Raw genomic sequence first — 23,498 nt, forward strand, 5'->3', positions numbered from 1 at the left:
AATATATGTAATTGTTACATTTGCATATATAATTTTTATATAAACATCTATAATGGTCCCAGTGGCACATTTTATCACCTTAATACTCATTTGCTGCTTTCTTTTATGTGTCAAAGTTATGCAGTCTTGAAAGACTTTGCAGGTTGTGTTGTAAAGCTGTAAAATCCATGCGCAATTAAATTGAAATAGTTTGCTTTAAAAGAAAAAATAAGAAAAAAGTGATTTAGGTAGATGCTTTACTCCATTGACTAGGGCAGCCTAGATTTGTCTGTGTGCATTAGTGTTCCTGAAGCTGCATTTCTCTGGATCACATTCCCAGCTTCTCCAGGGGTTTCCTAAGTTGACCTGCTGTGTTTACAAAAATTAGCCTTTACATCCAGGTGAAATGGGTGTTACCTACCTTTTTTCTTCTTTTTCTTTCAAGTAAGAACTGGTTTACAGAGTATATATTTCCCTGTTCATTCCTATACCTCTTCCAGGTCTTGACTGTAATGTCTAAACCAAAATTATTTAATTTCTGAGTTTAAGCATTTTAACAGAAGACTGCACGTTACTAAATTTGTGTTTATCTTTAAGATAAACAGTTACCTTAAAATTTAAAAAAATTAGTTTTAGAAGTTGTTTTGTCTTAAAACATGAAAAGTGCAGGCCAGATTTTTCTTGGTGTTTTTACTACAACCGAGTTTAGAAAGGAGTAACTACACATTTAAAAAAAATTTGTAGACAAAATTCTCCCATTTGAATTGTAATTAATAGAGAACAAGGTACAGTTGCACATGGGAAATACAATCTGGACAGCTATAAAACCTATTTCTGTATCCTTAGGTACTTCCAATTGTTGACAAGAGATCTCTGTTTTCTAAGGCTTACTGAGTCTGTGGCTTGATAGAGTGCTGGGTGTTGCTGCTTGCTGTTTGTGCCTGGTCAAGAAGAATCTGCCTTTTCTTTGTCTGCCTTCTGTTCTTCTTACCCCATACATAATTCATAGGCAGAAATAGTGGTTTTAATTGGACCAGCTGATACAGTGAGAGAAAAGAGTAGGGTTTTGTTTTTGTTTTTTTAAAGGTTAGACCAGCCCTTCTTAAGGATACAGAAACTTGCTTATTTTAGGTCAGCTGATGTAGTTGGATAATAAGATGAATTTTCCCTGCAGATGTTGCTTTATGCCCTTAAATCTTCAAGCAACAACTCTTTGTTGCTTCCCTAGCAGGGACTCACCTACTTAAAATGACTGTAAAGGGTTTTTTCTGTAAAAGCATTATTCCTTCCCTTGGCTGCTTTGCTAAATTTAGCCCTTAGGAATATTGATAATATTGATGAATATGGATTACTCTTAATTGCCATTCTCCTTTTGGAAGTCCCTGTTCTCCACAGAGTTACAAGTGAGCATGTGGTATTACAATTAGAAATGTGAAAAGCTGAATTCAACTAGACAGGATTTTTTATTACATTTAATTACTCTGCAGTTATTCTTTGAGCAAAGGTAGGTTCTTTGTTTCACACTACTCCTAGTTCATCAGGAATATCCCCTGCTCCTAAAGGAGTGGAGGAATAAAAGCTCATTCCAGTCACCTACACAAGCATGTTGAGGTGTCATTTCTGTAGTACATATTGCATTTGCCACCAGTTTTAAACAGAGCTTTCCTAAAAATGCAATCAGGAATTTTTGTGCTTGTATTGATTTAGAATTCCTGTGGTCACATCAAACTGGAGCTTTAGATAGCAGGTGCAGTGCTGCCAGCCATGTTTGGAGGGATGCAGCCACCCCTTCCTGGCTGGAACACACGTGCTGCTCGCTCACAGGCTTTGCACACACTGCCTGATGCTCTCCCCTGCCATTTGCTGTTCCCTGCATCACAGGATTCTTCAAGGATTATCCAGTCTGTGTCCCCCAGAGCACTCAGTGTGGGTGTTTCAGTCTGTAGTTTCACCACAAGGATGTCTGTTCCCAGTCAGCTTGGCTGGAAATACTGGCAGTTCATCTGCAGTGGTTGAAGCTGCATTATTTCCTGCACAACTCTGTCATCTCAGCTATCATCCCTTCCACAGGTGTAGCAAATCACAGTAATTCACTGAAATTCAGAGGAGGTTCTGAGTCATGGGGGTTTATTCCACAGAAGTGACTTACTGGGTATTCCACAAGTTATTTTTAACCCATTGCACAATAATTATTTACCAGAATAATGACTTGGTCCAACAGAATGTTGGTATTTGAAGAAGTTCTTTTTAAACTTTTTTATAAGATGGAATAATTTACTTGGTAAGTAAGTTTACTTCAACTTATTCTGCAAGTAAGGAGTAGGCATGAGGCAATTTTTCTGAGAAATACTTGGCAGCAGCAATTATCACAAATAACTAGCAAACATAGTTCATTATTGGTATATGAAAGGGAACAGTGTGGGGAATTTAAATTAGAATTTAATTGGACATAAAGGGCCATATTAAAAAGAAATTAATGTTGCATTTGTTGGACATGAAGAATGTCAGAATGTTTTCCCTGATGTTTCCGCTCCTTGCAGTCCTTGCACAGAAGGAACTCAAGCTTAGGGGTGAGGAGATAATTAATTTTTCAGTTTGTTGCTGTCCATGGCTCTTGGATTGCAGTTACTGTGGGCTGGACATCTGCAGGACTGGGAATGGTCACCCAGCTGCTTCAGGTGATGTGATCTGCTCTCCAGATGTTTTGTCCTAATTCTAATTCCAGTCAGCCTGAACAAACTCCCTGCTAGTGAGAAATGATAAATTGCACTAATAATTCTGAAAATCTATCCCCCTTGAAAAAGAAAAGTTTAATTCACAGAGGAGCAGAAAAGCCTTCCTAAAACCACTGGGTAGATGATCAGGCTCTATAACTTCTAAATAACAAAACCTTCTGGGGAGGTTTACTCCTTTGTACATGATGCAGGAATATTTCCTGCTGCTTTGCCATGGGTGTGTCGTGCAAGCTGCAGAGCTCAGTCCCCAGGGCTGTCTGGGTGAGTGCAGGGGTCCAGGGGCACAGGCAGTGCTGTCTCAGGGGGATCAGGGCCCAGGCTCAGCACAGGAAGCTCCTGTTTGTAGGGTCAGGTGTTCCCAGCCTGCTGCCCTCTCCCTGCAGTGCTTCTTGTAGCTGCTCACCAGATAATTCACATGGGAGTGTGTATTCCAAAACCAGACCAGCCTAATGGAGGTGTATTCTGTGTACTACAACAATAACTGTATTTTATTTGCACTGAAAATAAACTGTTGACATGGGATTATACCTGTTAAAGCTTCTTTTTTATTTTTTGGGTTAACTTTTTAAGGTTGAAAATACACTTTACTCCCCAATACAGAGTTGCTGTGTTAACAGAAATATTAAAAAATCAAATGTAAATTTGACAGAACTCTCATAATTTGGCCAACAAATATATTTGGTTTTTTCAGTTTCCTCAGTGGATTACTTCAGTAGCAATGCCCTGCTCTTACCTCATCTTTCTTAAACAGAAATTAGACCATCTTCTCTCATGACAGTCATCTTTCTTTGGTCTGTGCTTATGAGACTATGTATGGAAATTTATCTGTGCAAGTGAAGAGGTGACTTTTTTCCCTGCCTCCCCCACAGCACTGATTCACTTAATCAGTAATTTTATTTTACAGAAGATTTCTAAAGTCCAACTTCCTAGAAGATAAATCCTGCATTTTCACATTGCTCAGCTTAGCTGCAGGCCTCACGCACAGCACTGTAAAAGGTATTTTATTTGAGGAGGACAGATCAGTTCTATTACAGGCCAGGAGAGCAGCCTCATCCTGGCCATGATCTCCCCCTCATTATTTTTGTGCCTTCCTTCCTTTCCTTCCTTTCCTTCCTTTCCTTCCTTTCCTTCCTTCCTTCCTTTCCTTCCTTTCCTTCCTTTCCTTCCTTTCCTTCCTTTCCTTCCTTTCCTTCCTTTCCTTCCTTTCCTTCCTTTCCTTCCTTTCCTTCCTTTCCTTCCTTTCCTTCCTTTCCTTCCTTTCCTTCCTTTCCTTCCTTTCCTTCCTTTCCTTCCTTTCCTTCCTTTCCTTCCTTTCCTTCCTTTCCTTCCTTTCCTTCCTTTCCTTCCTTTCCTTCCTTTCCTTCCTTTCCTTCCTTTCCTTCCTTTCCTTCCTTTCCTTCCTTTCCTTCCTTTCCTTCCTTTCCTTCCTTTCCTTCCTTTCCTTCCTTTCCTTCCTTTCCTTCCTTTCCTTCCTTTCCTTCCTTTCCTTCCTTTCCTTCCTTTCCTTCCTTTCCTTCCTTTCCTTCCTTTCCTTCCTTTCCTTCCTTTCCTTCCTTTCCTTCCTTTCCTTCCTTTCCTTCCTTTCCTTCCTTTCCTTCCTTTCCTTCCTTTCCTTCCTTTCCTTCCTTTCCTTCCTTTCCTTCCTTTCCTTCCTTTCCTTCCTTTCCTTCCTTTCCTTCCTTTCCTTCCTTTCCTTCCTTTCCTTCCTTTCCTTCCTTTCCTTCCTTTCCTTCCTTTCCTTCCTTTCCTTCCTTTCCTTCCTTTCCTTCCTTTCCTTCCTTCCTTCTCCAAATTTCCCATCTTCCCAAGAGCACTTGCTTTTGAGCTGTCTCTGGAGCTTCATATATGGCCCCAGTTCATTGTAGTTATGGGAACTGCTTTGTACATTTCTGAGACTGGAAAGATATTTTGTATTTTCTTCCTCTCAGTATGTGTAAGATGAAAATTTTTAAAAGCTGCTACAGAAGGCACTGAGAGAAATCTAAAGATTCCTTAGGAAAAAGCTTCTTTCTGAACCACATCATCCCAGTAAACAATTTTTCCTTTTTTGCCTTTAATTTTAAATTTGTCATATAGTTGATGTTTTCTTTTGGTGGTTTGAGCCACATTTTTTACATGAAGATGATTTGAAGTTTAGCAGGTATTTTTTGTGGTGCTGGTTTTGTATAATAAATGCTCCAAAATCCAGGCAGAAAAAGCCCCATAGATAACTTGTTAATATTTTAAATTGTATTTCCAGAATAGTGATAATTAAAATCTGTGGTATTAATATTCCTCCTGTGGTGCTCATCCCATATCAAAGAAGACTGAGTTAAAATTCTGCAGGCAAGATCATTGTTTCAGAAAAACTGAAAAGATTCTTTTTTCTCGGTGTTGCTGAAGAGATGGTCAAACTTCTTTTTTTGTTCTGTGTGCACTTGCAAATAGATGGACATTCTCTGTCTAGGCAATTATTTTGTCCATGTAATTTGATTTTTTATGTATTCTTTGGAATTTTGGCTCTATATATTATCTAGAATTTTTTATAATTTTTTAAAAGTTTTTTTTAAGCTCTAAAATAGCTTAAGTTCATAAAGTACTTCAGGCTAACTTATTTTTCCTCTGAGTGTAAGATTTTTGACTAACCAAGTTTCTGTTTAAGTATTTGGAAAATTTTCATTTTGAAATATTAGGCAATATATCTGGTGCTAGCATGGAAGGGTGTGCAATAACAGCCAGGAGCTGTTGGTGTAGCACTGAAAATGAAGATTTTTCTGCTTCTGAGGAATAATTTTTCTGTTCTAATCAACATTTTTTCCTGTTCAAGCTCTGATTACTTCATGGGAACATAACACTGCAGTTAGAGTTGCAGTAGGCTTTTAGGATTCTTTCCTTCCAAATTCTGCACAATTTCATTTTCTTATTCTGGGAATTTGTAACATGCTGCTGGGTCCATGTCCCTGTAGACTCAAATACAAATTCAGTTATAACCTGCATCACAGAGGGGAACAATATTCATGTCTTGGCTGATGTTTTTAATCCTTTGAGGCCAGCAGTGAGAAAATCTAACTGCCAGTGACTTCCAGAAGCACAGGAGGGTTGGAAGAAGTGTTTGGTCTCTGCATAGCCTGATGTGGTGGGATGTGTTGGATTCCTGTCTCCTCTGTTCTGGTCTTGAAAGAACATTCTCTAATCTGTTATCATAGGACACCTGTGTCACACCTATTTATTTTTTTTTTTTTTACACTAAGAAGTAGTATAGCAGAAATTTTCTTCTCTGCACTTTAAAAATTGCATCTCTCTTGTTTTGTTCACATCTCTGGGTGATGTTAGTAAAGGAATCTGAGGACAGGATTTTCCACAAATTATTGCCAGTACTTCTGCTTGAAAACCCACTTAAACTGGTGATAGCCCCTTTGCCTTTCTTCTCATGCCCATATATGTTATCTTTACATGTTCTCCATATCTTTCCTCTCTGGTTTTGATATATCTGAGTTACTTAAGTATAATTTGGTTGTTTTATCCCATATCTTCCTGTTGACATCTCTCCCTTTCTTTGTTAGGTTTTATTGCACAAAATCCCTGGTAAGTTTTGAAAATCATATTTTTCCCTGTCTCTCTGTTGAGTCACATGTGAAGAGCTTTGTTTTAGATCCATTCATGTGCTTGTAGAATTTAAAATAGGCATGCACAGAATTTTAGACAGCTTCATAAATACTTGTACAGTCACACTGCAAAACAGTTGTTTAATAAGGGATCTCTTTTTAGAATTAAAAATTGTATTTCTCTACTTACTTAGGAGCTGCAGTGTTATTTTTTAATCTAAAAGAGGAAAGGATTTCCTTAAATTTCAGAATTATTAGATGACAAGAAGGAGAGGACTGGGAGGGTAGTGGTGATACAGGAAAGTCAGGAAAATAAGAGGAAATGAGGTCACAGATGGTGCAGAAATTTAAAGTAAGACAGAAAACATTCCTTGTTTCTGTCTCTTGGCCTGACCTCATCTCTGCTGCTTAAAATTTCAAATGAAGGGTTTCTCTGTCTTAGGTGTCTGCAACATTATTCAGATCATTGTTTGTCTCCTGCATTTCAATTACACTTTTTCACTGAGATTGTTATTTTTTTAAATTTTGCTGTGTTTTTTCTCATTAGCCCCAAATCACAGCTAAATTAAACATACCTGTGTAGTAGTGTGATATTATATGTGATAATTACATGCCAGATTTTTTTCTGTTTCACTTCATGGTACTCTGTTCATTGGGTGGGTTTCTCTCCCTGTAATTTTTCAGCCCTTTTGTATTTCTGTTGCTTAAAAATTGGCCCTCTCTGCTTGAGATGAGAATTGTGTCTGCTCAGGAAGGGCAGTGCTTTGTAACCCAGGGCTCTGCTTTCTGCCAGCACTTTATTTCAGTGCACCTGCTGCTTCCCACTCTGCTCAGCCTTGGTGGCATTGCAAAATGCACAGAGCAAATTGAATAAATTCTGTCTTCATATCCCTTCCTGGATCTTTTACACTTGCTAATTGGATTATTGACACACAAGTCTTTTCCTGCAGTCTCTATCATAATCTTTCTGTCTGCCCCCTCACTTCAGCCCAGGCCTGCTGCTGTTTATTAATACTGGGAGTATTGGCAGTCATGCACTTTTTGCCTTAGGACCAAAGAAAATAGTTTTCCCAGCTTCTGTGTCCTAAACTTAGTATTTATTTGCTTGAATTATAGTGGGCTCATAATTATAAGATATTTTGTAATAGCAACTGACTGTCAGAAATAGTTTATGTGTATTTTTTGGCTGGCAAGAAGAAAAATAGCATTTCTGTATAAGTGCTGTCCCTTAAAAAAAAAAGGCACCTGTCTGGACAAGTGTTCATCTGGGTCTGGCCAGATGATCATGGCTGTCTTTAAAATTCATTACTTTATTTGACTGACAGGTGATAGTTCTTCTCTCAAAGGAGTATTAAAAAGGCAGGAAGCTGCTCTGTCATTTTAATCATGGGAAAAAAAATTCTTCCAGTTAAAGAATATCAAGTTAACTGAAAGATTTTGGTAGTCCTTCTGTATTGGGTAATATCTTTTTATTAAGAGAGTCTGGGTTCACTTGGCAATAAGGGAATATCAAGAGAAGACTTCTTGTAACTTCTTTTACTGAGATCCACATACTTTTCTTAGTTTTTTGCAGCTTGCTGAGAGAATTCTCTGATCATGTGGCCATACAGGGGTTTCTTTGAAACTTGAATTAACCTCTAAACTAGGTATTTGGGCTGTTCTTTTCTCTTGCAAGTGCCATAATCACCAGGAGAATTCAAATGAGCATCCAGCAGGATGTTAAAGGAAATAATTACTGGAAATTACTTCTAATGGTTACTCTTAGATTTTCTGGGAATCTTTGTTCTCTTCCCAGAGCTGGGAGCTTATTCTGACTTTACCACTTAGAACTTTGACCAAAATTTTGGTCAAAGCAGAGAGCTAGAGGCAAGGAGGTACTAAACTGTAAAGTGTCTGCTCTGATTTCCTCCCTTTCTCCTCTGTTAACTAAATTGCCAGGCTGAATTTTGGGATGCACCAAAGTTCCTTTATTAGCTAAAAGTTCATTTCAAAATACATCTAAATTATTGCTGTGGTTTTGACATTCCTTCTTAGCATTATGTACTGTAGTTTCAGTAAAACTATCAAACTTTAAGTGTCACAAAGCTGGAAAGGTGGGGATTGTGGCTCCCTGTTGGCAGGAGGTAACCACACCAAGTTATCATTTTCAGGAATTAGTGCCCAGAACTAGTTTCTTAGCCTGTGTTTAGAAAACCCCACTGAAGCTACTCTAGGTTCAGTTCATCTTAAAATCCCATCAGGTCCTGGAAGCTTCAGGCATCAGTTTGTAACTCATGCCTCACTTCATTCTTGATTCATAAAATACAAGTGGGTGTTTGGACTGTTCAGTGGTTACTTTGACATAAACTCTCACTGTGAGGCTTCAAATTATTTGATATTCTTATAAAATTAATTTTTTCTGGTTCTGCTTTTTTTAAGTTGATGGTACAGGCTATAGGCAGACTCCAAAACACTTGTTTGGTTCATTTTTGGAGGACTTGCCTGGGAAGGTTTTCATGTTTTGGTCTATTTTTACAAAACAATACTGCAATTTGATTCTGTACCCAGATATGAGGCCACAAAGCTATCAAAACTGCAGACAGATTGACAAAATAATGGAATTTCTCATCTGTTGAGTTGATGTTTCTTCTGCTCTCTAAAGGACCAGTGTTGTTCCACTCTTGGGCACAGCTGTGAACCCCTGTTCTGTTCTCCCCTGTTCTGTTCTCCCCTTGCTCAGCCCTGCTGGGGCTCCAGACACTCAGCCCTCCTTAGAAGCAATGCAGATTTTATCAGATCCAGTGCCAGGGATTCTGAGGAAGGTGCCAGAAAACCAACAGTAGGAAACTCTGGGAGACTCTTCCTGAGGGAGTGGGGGTTTGGCTCCTGGCAGATGTTGATGTTATGAAGCATGAGAGATTTTCTTACAATTGCTGTTCATTTTTTAATGTTTCTTGTACATATTTTCTTATCATTAAATGTAAATGCCCTTGTAAATAAATATTTTCTGTCAATGAAAAGCAAGTGTGTTGCTGCTTTCAAAGTAGGCTGGCTAATTTTTTAACAGAAAAGAACATCTAGTCCCAGCTACTTTACAGGTAATGTAAAAAAAAAAAAAAAATAAAAAGGTTCCACCTTTTGCAATTAAAAAAAACTTCCTTTTAGTTCTCTGATAAGTACATGCAAAGAAATCATAAATAGCAATGAGAATTTTAGTAGATAACTGTGCAATGAGAATTTTAGTAGATAAGTAAATGCAAGGTGGAATCCAGTTTGCATTTCATAAATAATTCAACTGTGAGGAAAACCTGTCTTGGTCCTTGAATTCAGCTGCATTACTGCTAAGCACTCACTATTTGGAATAAGAAGGTGTTGGAAGTTTTAATGTGGTATATCTTCTCTTTTGACACTTTCTGCCCTTTTTTTCTCTGTCATTTCTTCTGAGCTAGCTCTGTGCTTTCTAATTTATTTTTTTTTAAGATCACTAGTAACTTTTTAAGTAGAAATAATGACTGCTGTATTGCACTAAAGCATTGTGCTGCATCTAAAGCATTATCACATAGGTGATCTCCATCACAGAGGTGCTTTTAATGATATAAATAGGGGATTAAGTGCATAAAATTGGTGCTAAGTTAAAATATCTGGATGCTGATTAAGCAAAATTAGTGACATTTTAGTAATATTTTTACATACTAAAATAACTTAGTGTTGATAATTAACTGTGGTCAGTCTAGATATGACTTAACTGTGTCTTATGATTGAAAATTGTGAAACGTGCATATTTAATTGATTTTTTTGTTGTTGTTGTTCTCACAAAGAGAATGTTAAACAGCTTTTAACATGGTACAGATACTGGTCTCAGCCAGACTTGCTTTGTCCTGATATGTTTTACAGCACAAATAACCTGGGTAGGTATAGTAGTGATAAAAAATAACTTAAGGAATTAGTCTGAAAGGAGAGGTATCTTTAGAGTGGTGGTAAACTCTAGCATGATCATACTGAATGATTAAAAAACCACAGACCTAAACTAGCCAGCATCTTCAGCTCTGTGATTTTTGGTTCTGGTCAAAACAATTCATTTCAGCTTTGGGAGTTGCTCAGCCTCAGTGGATTGAAGAATTTAAGAATCCCTCTAAATTTAGCATGTGGGTACCTAAAAACTTCACCCTTGATGCCCAGTTCCCAGGTACACTGGAACTCAGCTGCTTTTCTTCTCCTTGCCATAAGCAAGCCCTTGCAGAAGATACTGTCATTGAATTTCCACGGGTGTAAAGAATTCACTTTAATGGTAATTACATATGTAGCAACTTTAATTCATTATTCTTGCAGTGCATTTACCATTACCAAGCTGTGCAAACACACAATCAGCATTAAATTTAAATTATTTTGCCAGTTCATTAGGGTTTTGTAGAATTCAAACTGTTCACTGATTGATATAAGTTTGGTATGAGCATATACAAATTCTAAACTCATTTATGGAAACACTGATTACCTGTTCTGGGTAATCTTGGGGAAAGTAATTTGTTTACCCACACCTGTTTCATTAGTGTTTAGTGATTATTATTGTTTCTTAACCTCCTGATGTCACAGATGATAAACTGTCCTGTTACAAGAGGTTTTGTCTGGGAAGAAATTACGATTCTAGAAGTGTAAAAAGAGAAAATTATTCATAAATTTTTAAACAAATATGAATTATGTCCCTTTCTTTTGCTGAATTAGTAGAATACTAAGGATCTAGAAGACACTCCCTGCAGATGGATTAAAACTAGTTGTTGCTCTAGATAACAAATTTAATAAACTAGAAGAGAGCTAGACTGAGCAAACACAGGACAGTACAACTTGTGTTTGTGGTGCAGAACTCTGAAAGTAGGGTGGGAGGCATTATTCTTAATGCCAGCGAAGACTGAAAGGAACTTTTCCTTTAATTCTTTATGCACAACCTCCCACATGATGCTAAAAAGCACAAGCTGGCTGTGTATCTGTAGGGGAAGGGTTTCTATGATATTCATTCTTGGAGTGGAGAGGAGGAAGTGCAGGAGCTCCCAGGACACCTCTTGGGTGAGGACAGTTCACTTAATTTGATAGGGTAAAGAGCAATAAATGACTGAAATTAAATATAAACCTTCCTGCTGAGCTGAGCAGTGGGACCAAAACTGCCCAAGTTGTTTTAGGTGTGGAGTATTCAGTTCCTCAGTGAGGAACAGGGGGTTTCTGGGAGTTGGTAACTGCCATGTGACATTTCAAAAGCCTTTCATAAAAATGGAACAGAATAATGGCAGAATAATCCAATTTACCTAATAGGCTGCAAGCAAATAGTAAATTCTAATGGAATTGTGTAGAAAACTTATAATTCCTTTCTGCTAACATTGTTCCCATTATCTTTGACTTGCAGGTCTCTTTTCTGTCCTTTCTTCCTTGCCCTCTTTTTTGGGGGTGGAGAACCTTAGCTTGGTTTTTGTAAGACCCAATGCTGTTCAATAGTTTGACATAAACTGTCACTGTGAGGCATCAAATTATTTGATATTCCTATCAAATTAATTTTATCTGGTTTGTTTTTTTTTTAATTGATGGTACAGGCTATGGTTTGGTTCATTTTTGGAGGACTTTTTGCAGATCCCTTGGAAATAATCCTGTACCAAGGCCCTGCTCTCTGAGAGGTGTGATGTTGTTTTGGGGACACAGAGAACAGGAAGGTCAGTGTCACTGTGTGGTGACAAAAACGCTGTGATCTAACCAGGCTGCATGGGGGATACACAATTCTGTTTACTCCCCGTTTAGAACAGAATTTTTCAAAATATCCAAACAAATAGAATTCTAAATGACAAACAGTATAATTGTAGTTAAATGATGGTTAATTCTTTAAAATATAAAAAGTTATAAGTACCCATTTTCTTTGGAATGTGGATGTTAAAATGTGAAGGTGCTTTAAGACTGGCATCTTAGTATATGTGTCTACATTCGCATAATTGCTGAGAAGGATCTAGAAATTTTCCAGTATCATCTATAAAATTCTCTTTGAATTCATGTGCATTCAGAACTGAGCACATCCCATGGGGAAAGAATATAAAACAGGAAAGTTGAGCTACAGCAATAAACCTGGTGTATCTATAACTGCCATACACAATTGCATTATAAAATATCCATATATTTTATAGACTATAATATAGAGACAGTGATTCAAACCAGCTTTTTTACATTGTAAGCTATGTTGAGAGTCATAAATACAGAAATCAGTGTGAGGAGGGAAAAAATCATGTCCTTATAATATGTGTACTTTTCAGACTTCTGACATACTTTATTTGATCAAATACCATTATATATAATCTTATTATTCACTAGCCAGGATTTCTGTTCAGTGTCTTTTAAAGAATAACCCTTCAAAGAAATTGGCTAGAACTAATAATAATTAGTATTCTAATTAAGAAGATTGTGACTAAGGGCACTCAAAGCATTTATTATGCATGTGAAAGGTAATACTGGGGAACTGCTTCTGTATCTGAGCTTTTCAAAGGTGCTACATGTGCCTGTCTTTGTTTTTCTGCAAATTTATTAAATGGTTGGGAAAAATTGTAGTAAGTAAAACCAACAAGTGTTTGTATATAGGTTTATGCTCAGACTTTCACTCATGTTTTAAATTGCTTGAATTTCTCAAAAATGTTTGCCTTCAGTCTTTCATTTTGGTTGGTTTGTGGGATTTCTATGGCCACAACTCCTACAGAATTCACACATTTCAATTCATTTATCCTTAAAGTGTCCCTACAAGACAGGGAGTTGATAATAAGGTCCATGCAAAGGAGAAGGAGTTGTTCAGAGAGGAATTCTCACCTTGCAGCTCAAGCAGAGAGGCAGATGTGTGTGTGTGTGACTGTTGAAATTACTGAGCAAAAGCTGTTGTCAGCAAACAGGGAATGTAAACTGCAGAGATTTGCATGAATTAAGGTTTTCTGAGCTTGGTGTCTGGGGACAAGGGGGTTTTGTATCAAAGAAGAGGCTGATTCCCAACACTAAGAAGTGAAAACAACTGTGAAATAAATCTGTGAGGTGGCTTTTTCTCTGGAATGTTATTTTAAATGTATTTTCTGCATCATGTGTCTCATTACAGATAATAGTGTGCCCATGTCTCAGCAGAAAGAAGGAAAAGCAATATACAACGTCAGTTGCTTCAATTTTAAAAGAAATTAAGAAAGGTCTGATTAGATGATGCTATTCAGTTATTTTGGTTATGTAAATGTTCTGAGTTAGTCCATCCCTTGTGAATAGTTTATTTAAAGCATAATTGTTGTAGGGAAAAATTTATTTTCTCTTGAGAAAGCTTCAATGGATTAGGAAGCTAAAGCTGAGTGTGTGATGGTCCCATTTCTGCAGAGCTGGGGCTCAGAGGCTCTGTTGAGGGCAGGATCCATCACTGGTTTGATTACACAGGAGGGTCCCAGCTTTCCCCTCTTCTGCCACAATCCAGAGTGCACTGGTTGAAAGAAAGCTCTCTGCAGGAAATGCCAGAGACCTGTTTAATCATACAAAGATTATAACAATTAGGGTTTTAAATATTGTAAGTGTCTCTGATCCCCATGAAGTATTAATGTGCTGATAGCCAAAAGCCTTTTGATAAGTGCTCAGTGGTTTATCTGCTCTGGTTACAAGTTCTGAGTGTCCTGGGGTCTTCTCCTGCCTCTCAGCTCTGTCAGCCTGTGCTGTGTCACTGCCTCTCCCTCCTGAAGACTTGGAAAGGGTGAGTGCTTCAATTGCTCTGTTTAACATTGCCCATTCTAAGCCTTATCTTTCTCAGGGTACATATTTGTCTTTGGGCTGGCTTAACTCAAGAAGAGCCTAAAGCAGGGCCTTGCTCAGGATGAGCTGTCACCCAGAGATGGCCTTTCAGCATCACTTGTTTTCTGGATGCAGTCCTTTCCATCAAGCATAGTTAGCCCTATGTTTTCCTGTGCTTTTCCATTCCTAGCTGTCCTTGTTTCAGGAACAGCAACAGTACCAATGTCACTCCATGCAGGTAGCAGATTTTTATGGTTTGCTGGGCTTGGTTTATTTCATATCTGTGATGCATTCTAGTCTGAACACATTTTCATGTGATTCAGCCAAGCATTAACTTTAATGGGGTGTTTTTCTATAAGGGTCTTGAATTAAAATCTCCTCTCTTTCCCTGGGGACTGCATGATGACAACTACCTACAGCACATCCTTAGCTGGGAATCTGCCAGCATGGATTCCCCTCCCCTGTGCAGGAGGAGCACTTTCTCCCTTATTCCTGCCTGAATTGTTGCTTCCAAATAAACACTGGGAAGCAAGGTTTGTTCAGCTTCATGTTTTAGTTGAGAGATTTAGTCATAGCAAATGCAAGACAGTGTCTGACACTTCTTTCTGCATTAGAAAAGCCAGAGAGAAAGGAAACACTACATCTAGAGTGCCTCTCTTGGTAGCCCAGACCACAGCACATTGATGGTCTTGGCAACTTGAGGCTCTTGCTCTTCCCTGAAACCCCAAATATTCCAGAGATAATTCTGCCTGCTGTGCCTGGGGAGGAGTTGGGTTCCTTGATCTGTATTGTCAGTCAATTCTTACAGTTGTTCCCATATACTTGCCAAGGCTGGATTCATTTCTCCTTTGGTCAGGAACCTCTTCCCTGTCTGTCCTTTCCTCCAGAGAGGAGGAAAGTTGCACTCATTTGAGTGTACTCTACATGTTATGAGTTTGCTTCTATTTTAAGATGCAAGTATATTCCATATTCTGATGCCAAAAGATTTTTACTTTTTATATATTTTTCATATATTCCTAGCTCTGTAGACTTCTATTGAATAGTTACATGGTTTCTCAGCTAGCATTCAGTACTTTTCCAGTACTTGTTAGACAGACACATTCCTGGAATCCCATTCTAAACTCTCTTCAGTGAACCAAGGCCATTCTTCTACTTCCCCATGTGTGTGGACATGAACAATGTGAGGAGAAAGAGGGGAGGTTTCAGGAGGAGGCTGAACCAAGGGGGGAATTACTTCATTAACTATACTTTTAATTGGGTATTCTTGTCAATTATGCTAATTTGCTAAACTTATAAAAGTGTCATAGCCCTATATCACATGTGCATTTTGCCATAATTGCATCCTTCAATAAACAGTAACCGCCTTTATCCTTTTAATCTTTGCCTTGTGATTTCAGGGCTCAGAAGGGCATCAATTCCAATTTGATTTTTCTGTGGCCTCAGGAGAACTTCAACTGATGCTTATTTTTAATGTCTTGTCAAAGTGAGATCTGTGTTAAGACAGCTTGTGCTGCTTTAAGTTATGTGTTCCACTGTGTAGCAGAGCAGTCTGTGTGGGAGCTGTCTGACTTGATGGCAATCCTCAGTTTTTCCTGGGTGTGCTCTCATTCTTCCATGCCATTTATCACTTCAGTGCCTTCATGTTGCAGGCAGACCCTCCTTTCTCAAATTGCTTTTTTCTTCAGTTGCTGCATGCTGCCTCATTTTCTGGGATGGGCTATTACTGTTGGCCCTGCCTTGAAGTGGGCTGATGTGGAGAGAGATTGGAGAAAGAAATTATTGCTTGTTATTTCATTCTTATAGTTAACCTCACAAACCTCATTTTGTCATGCAGCAGGAACAGGCTTTTTTTTTTTTTTTTTTTAATGGATTTTAGCTCATCTGAACAGCACTGATTCTCTCTCAAGTTCAGTCAATTTAAAAGGAAATTATATCACAAGGGTTTTTCTTTGCTAACTCTTAAGCACTGGAAAAACCTGAATCCCTGTAAACTGGTAAAGATATCACATCTCATCAGGTTTCTTTTCATCATATACTAATTTAGTTTTCAGATCCATTATTTAATTTCCTTGCTTATTTTCTGAAAGGACAGTAAAAGGATAGTACTGATAGGATAGGAATAAATAAATATTTGCTTTATATTTCTTCAGTTTTTCACTGAAAGAAGTGTCACACAATCATTTTACCTCACCACCTCCATATAAATGCTTCATCAATGCTACATTTAAAATACTGTGAAGTTGTCTAAGGCCAAAGCCTAAAGAAAAGGACCAATTTAAAGAGAAACTTCTTAGAGAATTTTTCCAGTGAGTTTGATTTGAAGGTGTAATCTGAGGAGAAGGTGCTCCCATTAATTAGTGGGAAGGCAAGCTGAATAACTTGGAAGAGATTTTATTTCCTTTATGTTTTGTAACCTGTGCTCTGTGATGTTTTTCATTCAGTTTTAAATTAGTTATAAGGTGAGCACCCTGTAATTTTCCCGTGTCTGTCAAATCTCAGAATGGACAATTTTTATCTTACAGGCCATGGAGCAGATGTGAAATGTGTTGACTGGCATCCAACCAAGGGATTAGTTGTTTCAGGAAGTAAAGATAGCCAACAGCCCATCAAGTTCTGGGATCCAAAGACTGGCCAGAGCCTTGCCACGCTGTAAGTTCTTACCCACAGATTTTTTATTTGCTCAAATATAAACTAACTTTATAAAATAATTTTTTCTTAATTCCCTTCTTAGCTCTTTTCCTCACAACTTTTCAGTCATACACAGTTGCTTTACACATGAAGCTGGTGCTTTAGCTCTGCCAGAAAATCCAGAGGTTAGATGAGGACAAGTCCCTACCTGGAAAATTGAGACTTTAACATTTGTTAGTTAAATTTGCTTTGTTCTTTTTCACAGTTAATCTAGCCACACAGTTCTCATACAGACTGAGACAGGGAAAAACAAATGAGATGATGAAAACTTTGTTAGGCTGCAGTAGAAACTGGATACTGTCTCAGTGAGTGCTACCAGTTGCTTTGCAGTACAAAAGACCATGATCAGAGCACAGGCCTTTGCACAGGAATCCCCAGTGTTCTGCTTTAGTAGCCTGAACTGCCTTGATTATTGACCTGAATATTTGTGACTGGCAAACAACACATTTATATCTGTGTCTGAGACATCAGCTTCAGGACAAACAATCTGTTTGTTTCTCTCTGCTTGCAGACATGCTCACAAAAACACAGTGATGGAGGTGAAGCTGAATCTCAATGGCAACTGGCTGCTGACAGCTTCTCGTGACCACCTCTGCAAGCTCTTCGACATCCGCAACCTGAAGGAAGAGCTTCAGGTCTTCAGGGGGCATAAGAAGGAGGCCACAGGTCAGAATTCTTTTTATTATGTAGATTGTTATTGTTAAGCTTAGATTTAAAATTAAAATTATTTCCATTTATTTGAAATCCTAGTATTACACCTTGTGATTGTGGCTTGCTGTGTGTTTCAGCTGTGGCCTGGCATCCTGTTCATGAGGGGCTCTTTGCCAGTGGAGGCTCTGATGGGTCCTTGCTCTTCTGGCATGTTGGGTATGTGGCATTTTCATCAGCACACTGGAAAGGTGTTGGTCAGCTGTGCAAGCCATTAGACAAAATACCTCTTTTCCCCTTTAGGTCTATATTTAACCTGCATATTTGTGGTAATACTTCTTCTCTGTACCTGAGGAATTTGTAAATATGCTTCATTTATGAAGAAGTTTGCCTGTAGTTTGCCTCATTTCTATGAGTTTTAAAGGATACAATTGCTTGCACAAAACCAGCCATGTGTTTTGTGATGAATGGTTGAAATTCTTAGTTTCTTAAGGCTTGTTCTGAGGTACTGCAATTATTTTGGTTTTAAATGTACAATTAATAATCCCTACATTACTGAACTGCCTATTAAAACCAATCAGTTCACCCAGTAGAAAAATGACAAAGGCTTAAAATTGACAAAATATGGGCTAGAGGATGAACAACAACTGAATAGCAGAAGTTTTCTGTTGTAGCTGTAATAGATATTCAGCTGTGTATGATTAATTTTTATTTTTTTTAATGCATCAGGGTTGAGAAGGAGGTTGGTGGAATGGAAATGGCCCATGAAGGAATGATCTGGAGTCTGGCATGGCATCCCCTTGGACACATTCTGTGTTCAGGCTCAAATGATCATACCAGGTAATTTCAGGTATTTAAAGAGAAGGTCTAAGGGAACATATTTACTTTTAGAAACTAGAACAGTGTTTGGCATCAATGAATAAATAGATTGGAATGGTTCTGTTACACAACCAGTGGCCAAAGAGAGACACAACTTATGTTAATACGAAGCACTAGGTGACATTTTACATTACAAGGTAGAGTCTGACCTCTTGTAACAAATATTACAAGATTTTGCTTGGTGGGAGCTTTTAAATCCACTGAAAAAAAAATTTAAAAAAGTAATTCTTGTCATTTCTTACTGAGGAAATACTCCTATCTCCACAGCAATTTTTCCTGCAAATCATCTGCTGGTCATGTCTTTTCACATTGCAGACATGTTCAGAGGCTGTAGTTTGGGTTTTCAGGTTGGACATGCTATGAACACAGTGCATTTTATAAATGCAGTAAATTTTTGTGGGGGCATGTGCATATTTAGTGTATATGAATAATATACTTGAGCAAGGTGGTTTTGGAATGGACTAGAGATTTTTTTTTCATCATTGATGTTGATGCCTTGTACTTACACCCATTACACTTTGAAGTATCTTCTAGGTTATAATGTTGGGTTTTTTATTTTTGGTTTGAAGCTCATAGCCTGTGTTCAGATCTAGAGCCAAACGTGATTTTGTAAGAGTTGAATCCTTACATAATCAAGATACTACACTAAAAATCAAAGAACTAATTAGATTAAAAGCTGTTCATGCTCTTGACCCTTTAATGAGATCATGTAACTTCCTTTTGACAGCAAGTTTTGGACTAGAAATCGGCCTGGAGATAAAATGCGAGATCGTTACAACTTGAACCTGCTGCCTGGGATGTCAGAGGATGGGGTGGAATATGGTGAGGCATTTTTCCTCAATAGGGAAGGAGGAGGATTGGGGTCAGGAACAGGCCTAGGTCATTAGGAAACACTTCTGGATAAGATGAGGAAGCAGAATTATAGCATTGGGGACCAGTTGGGCAAAATACCTTTTTGTAAGGATGATTTTACTGCCTGTGTTATCAGTGATCATCATTCCAACAATGGGTTTTCTTCTGTTTCCACAGCTCCAGGAGGTAAGAGCTGCTCTGTCAGTCACAGGAAGGAGGTTTGGCTCTCCCTCTGGCAATATCTCCAGTTTCCTTTTCTTTCTGAAAACTTCATCTGTTTTCAAGGCTTCCCATAGTCCTGAACTGCAACAGGAAAAGCAATAAGAGTTCTACTAAAACCTTTAAACTTTACTCTTAAGGATTTATCCCAGTAATTTTAGGCTGCTCAGCATTGCCCAGCTCAATGGTGTGCCTCAGCCACCTGTAGTTGCATCTGTTTCTTCAGATTTTTTTATTATTTGTGGGGGTTTTTTTCTTTTTGGAGGAGGGGGTATTAAAGTGCAGCACTTTAATACAAGTTAAATTTAAAAATATATAGATTTATTATAACAAAAATGGGACTGGTTATGAGTTACTACTTCTTTTTCTCAGTTTCTACCCTAAATAGAAGCTTCTACCCTAAATAACTTCTCTTACTGAGCTTCTACCCTAATTAATCTTCCTGAAAGGACATAGTTTTTGACCTTTTAGGGTGTATTTACAAATCTGAACTTGCAGTTCTTTGAATATCCTGTAATTCATACATGAAACTAAATTGTGACCTACCAGTTGTAAAATATCTATTTACTACTGGAATGTGATACTAATGGTAAAACCATGTGAGAAATCTAAAGGGATAAAGTAGTGATGTAAAGAAGTATTTTCCAAGTATAAATATTTATTATTTTTTTCTCTAGATGATCTGGAGCCCAACAGCCTGGCAGTCATTCCTGGGATGGGAATACCTGAACAGCTGAAAATAGCTATGGAGCAGGAGCAGATGGGTAAGTAAGAGCTATGGAGAAGTATTCTCCTGAGCAATCCAGATACTGTGGCACTTCTTTTTCATTCTTTTCATATTCTCTGGCAACTCTTTTCTAAAGTTCTGTGTTGTGCATATTTGCCATGTAAAGAAGGATGAGCTGAAAACCTCTGTGAAAAAAATAAAGGATCTTTGTGTAAGTCTGCATTGCTCTGACTGTTTGTTTCCCTGGTGCCAAAGGGAAAGATGAGTCCAATGACATTGAGATGACAATCCCAGGACTGGATTGGGGAATGGAGGAAGTAATGCAAAAGGACCAAAAGAAAGTGCCACAGAAAAAAGTTCCCTATGCAAAACCAATACCAGCACAGTTTCAGCAGGTAAGTACCTGATACAGAGTGAACAGAACAGCCTGTTCTTTTCCCAGCTTCAAAAAGTGCATGTCTTTTGAAATGTTTTGGGTTTTACAGCTCTCCTGTATCAACACCCCATGCAATGTACCACAGTAGCTAGTTTAATTACTATTTAAACATAAAATATTGGATTAAATAAGATGAGGAAGTTTTATTCAGCATTGTTTTTACTTTCAAGTATCCATACTACAAAATATTTCAGCATATCCTTTATCCTTTTTCATTGCAGCAATGTGTTGTGCACATGTTGTTTTACAGAATTAATCTTGTGTTTCCTGATCTTTGTAGGCATGGATGCAAAATAAAGTTCCTTTGCCTCCCCCACCTGAGCCATTGAATGATAGAAAGGAGGATATTAAGCTGGAGGAGAAGAAGAAATCACAGGCAGAGATTGAGCAGGAAATGGCAGCACTTCAATACACAAACCCACAACTCCTGGAGGTATGTATGTGTGGAAACACAGGGATTAATAAGTTTGCTTCAGTCCTTTCTGTGACAGATTTGGACTTCAGCACTAAAGTGAGCAGCTTCCTGCAGCAATTTCACCTGATTGGCTGTTTTCACTTTTTACAAAAAGGCATCTAATTGTACAGGATATTGCAGTTAATGTGTGATAATGTGAAACCCTCAGTGAGGCCCCCACATCTCACTTTACCAGTGGTTCTCTTCAGTTGGTGATTTCTGTTAGTTACAAGGAAAGCATTCTTAAATTCCTGTGAAATTGGATGACTTTTTCTGATTTTTAGTTATAACACACCTCTGTGCTTAGTTGATTTTCTGTCTCTTGTTTTTGGACAGCAACTGAAGATTGAGAGACTTGCACAAAAGCAAGCTGAGCAAGTGCAGCCACCACCCCCAGGAGGATCTCTCCATGGACCTCAGCCTTTCCCAGGGCAAGGCCCAATGTCACAGATGCCTCAAGGCTTTCAGCAGCCCCTTCCACCTCAGCAGATGCCAATGAATATGCCTCAGATGGGACCTCCTGGCCCACAAGGACAGTTCAGACCTCCGGGACCCCAAGGACAAATGGGACCTCAAGGTCCATTACACCAAGGAGCTGGAGGTCCACAAGGGTTCATGGGACCACAGGGACCTCCAGGCCCCCAGGGGCCTCCACAAGGAATGCCAAGGCCTCAGGATTTACACGGACATCAAGGAATGCAGAGACACCCGGGCCCTCACGGGCCCATGGGGCCCCCAGGCCCACAGGGCAGTGCTGGCCCTCAGGGACACTTGGGACCGCAGGGCCTGCCCGGCTCCCAGACTCATTTAGGACCACAGGGCCCACCTGGCCCACAAGGTCACCTGGGTCCTCAGGGTCCCCCTGGAGGTCAAGGAATGCAGGGCCCACCTGGCCCACGAGGAATGCAAGGACCTCTTCCTCACGGCATGCAAGGAGCTCCGGGATCCCAGGGCATGCAGGGCCCTATATCTCAAGGGCCTTTGATGGGACTTAATCCAAGAGGGATGCAGGGTCCACCAGGACCCAGAGATAACCAGGGACCTAATCCACAAGGGATGATGATGGGTCATCCACAAGAAATGAGAGGTCCTCATATGCAAAGTGGTTTACTAGGACATGGTCCCCAGGAGATGCGGGGCCTTCAGGGACCCCCGCCTCAAGGTTCGATGCTGGGACCGCCACAAGAAATGCGTGGGCCACCAGGTCCCCAGGGCCAGCAGGGACCTCCACAGGGCTCCATGGTGGGGCCTCAAGGAAACATGCAAGGACCTCAGGGACAGCCAAACCCTTCGAGGGGGCCGCACCCTTCCCAGGGCCCTCTGCCCTTCCAGCAGCAGAAAACGCCTCTGTTGGGGGATGGGCCTCGCCCCCCCTTCAATCAGGTACGTGGGGTCTCTGGAACAAGGGGAGTTCTCAGAAGGTGGGAGTGATAACTGGGTGTGCAGGAGAAATGCACAGCAGGAGCTGAGAGAATGGAGGCTGGGTATTCCCAGCAGGACTGAGGTCGCAGGGAAATTGAGGCGATGATAAAAAGGGCAGAATTGGAAATAGGTGATCTTTAAGGTCACTTCCAACCCAAAGTATTCATGATTCTATGACATAACTGTGGTAAGGGATTATTTGGAATAGTAGTTCAGAAACCAGTCTGCTGTGAAAATATGTAACCTTAAGAGAAACCCCCTTTTTTTTTTAATTTAAAGACACTGAACTGTCTTAAGTGGGGTATGTAATTGGGAGCAGACAAGCACTAATAAAAGCCAAATTTCAAGAAACTCAACATAAGAAAAGTATTAAACATAATACTGAGGTCTCAGGGAAATTGAGGTGATGATAAAAAGGATTCTGTAGCTTGGAAACAGCAGAATTGGAAATAGGTGATCTTTAAGGTCACTTCCAACCAAAGGATTATTGGAAATAGTAGTACAGAAATCAGTCTGCTATGAAAATATGTAACCTTAAGAGAAACTCCTTTTTTTTTTTCTTTTTTTTTAAATTTCAAGACTGAACTGAACTATCTTAAGTGGGGTATTTAATTGGGAGCAGACAAGCACTAATAAGAGCCAAATTTCAAGAAACTGAACATAAGAAAAGTCATATGTATTAATTAAAGCAAGGTATTGCCAACTCTCAGTTGTCCAGAGTAGTTAATCCAAACTATGGGGTGGATTTGCCATTGATGCTGACACACCTGGAACCAGCTTAGCTCTGGTTGCACTTAACAGTTGGCTCTAAGTGCAGAGGGATACAGAGGGACACAGCATTTCCATTTTCTGCTCTACTGCACATCACACAGAGCTCTCAGTGGTTATTGCCTCCCATAAGTTCCTGGCTGGACAGCACCAGTTCTTACTTTGTCTCAAGTGTCTTCAGTTCTGGGTGAATTTTGAAAGGGAAGTTTGGGGAAAAAAACCCCATACTTAATTGAAAAAAAGAAAATGTGTGGTGTTTTTTAATCTGAATTGTCTGTTTTAGACCTGCACTCAATAGTTTCAGTCAAGGCTTTAGACATGCAGAGTACTTGGTGTGTAGTCCAGTACCAACCACAATGAG

General features: G+C 39.1%; 1 protein-coding gene across 3 annotated transcripts in view; it reads left to right on the forward strand.

The window, feature by feature from the left end:
* Window positions 1–23,498, forward strand: part of WDR33 (WD repeat domain 33) — a 69,071-nt gene that overhangs the window by 34,022 nt on the left and 11,551 nt on the right. The window contains exons 8-17 of one of the 3 annotated variants that reach the window (XM_063166545.1): window positions 16,567–16,693; window positions 17,244–17,398; window positions 17,521–17,599; window positions 18,110–18,220; window positions 18,987–19,081; window positions 19,289–19,297; window positions 20,008–20,094; window positions 20,313–20,452; window positions 20,774–20,926; window positions 21,284–22,330. In XM_063166545.1, the coding sequence (XP_063022615.1) occupies window positions 16,567–16,693; window positions 17,244–17,398; window positions 17,521–17,599; window positions 18,110–18,220; window positions 18,987–19,081; window positions 19,289–19,297; window positions 20,008–20,094; window positions 20,313–20,452; window positions 20,774–20,926; window positions 21,284–22,330 (2,003 nt within the window). Of the gene's footprint in view, window positions 1–6,256; window positions 6,279–7,861; window positions 9,298–16,566; window positions 16,694–17,243; window positions 17,399–17,520; window positions 17,600–18,109; window positions 18,221–18,986; window positions 19,178–19,288; window positions 19,298–20,007; window positions 20,095–20,312; window positions 20,453–20,773; window positions 20,927–21,283; window positions 22,331–23,498 lie in introns of those variants that run through there. The other 2 variants (XM_063166540.1, XM_063166541.1) reach the window with 2 other exon arrangements.

The sequence above is a fragment of the Melospiza melodia genome, chromosome 12 (assembly GCF_035770615.1).
Source record: "Melospiza melodia melodia isolate bMelMel2 chromosome 12, bMelMel2.pri, whole genome shotgun sequence".
Classification (NCBI taxonomy): Eukaryota; Metazoa; Chordata; class Aves; order Passeriformes; family Passerellidae; genus Melospiza; species Melospiza melodia.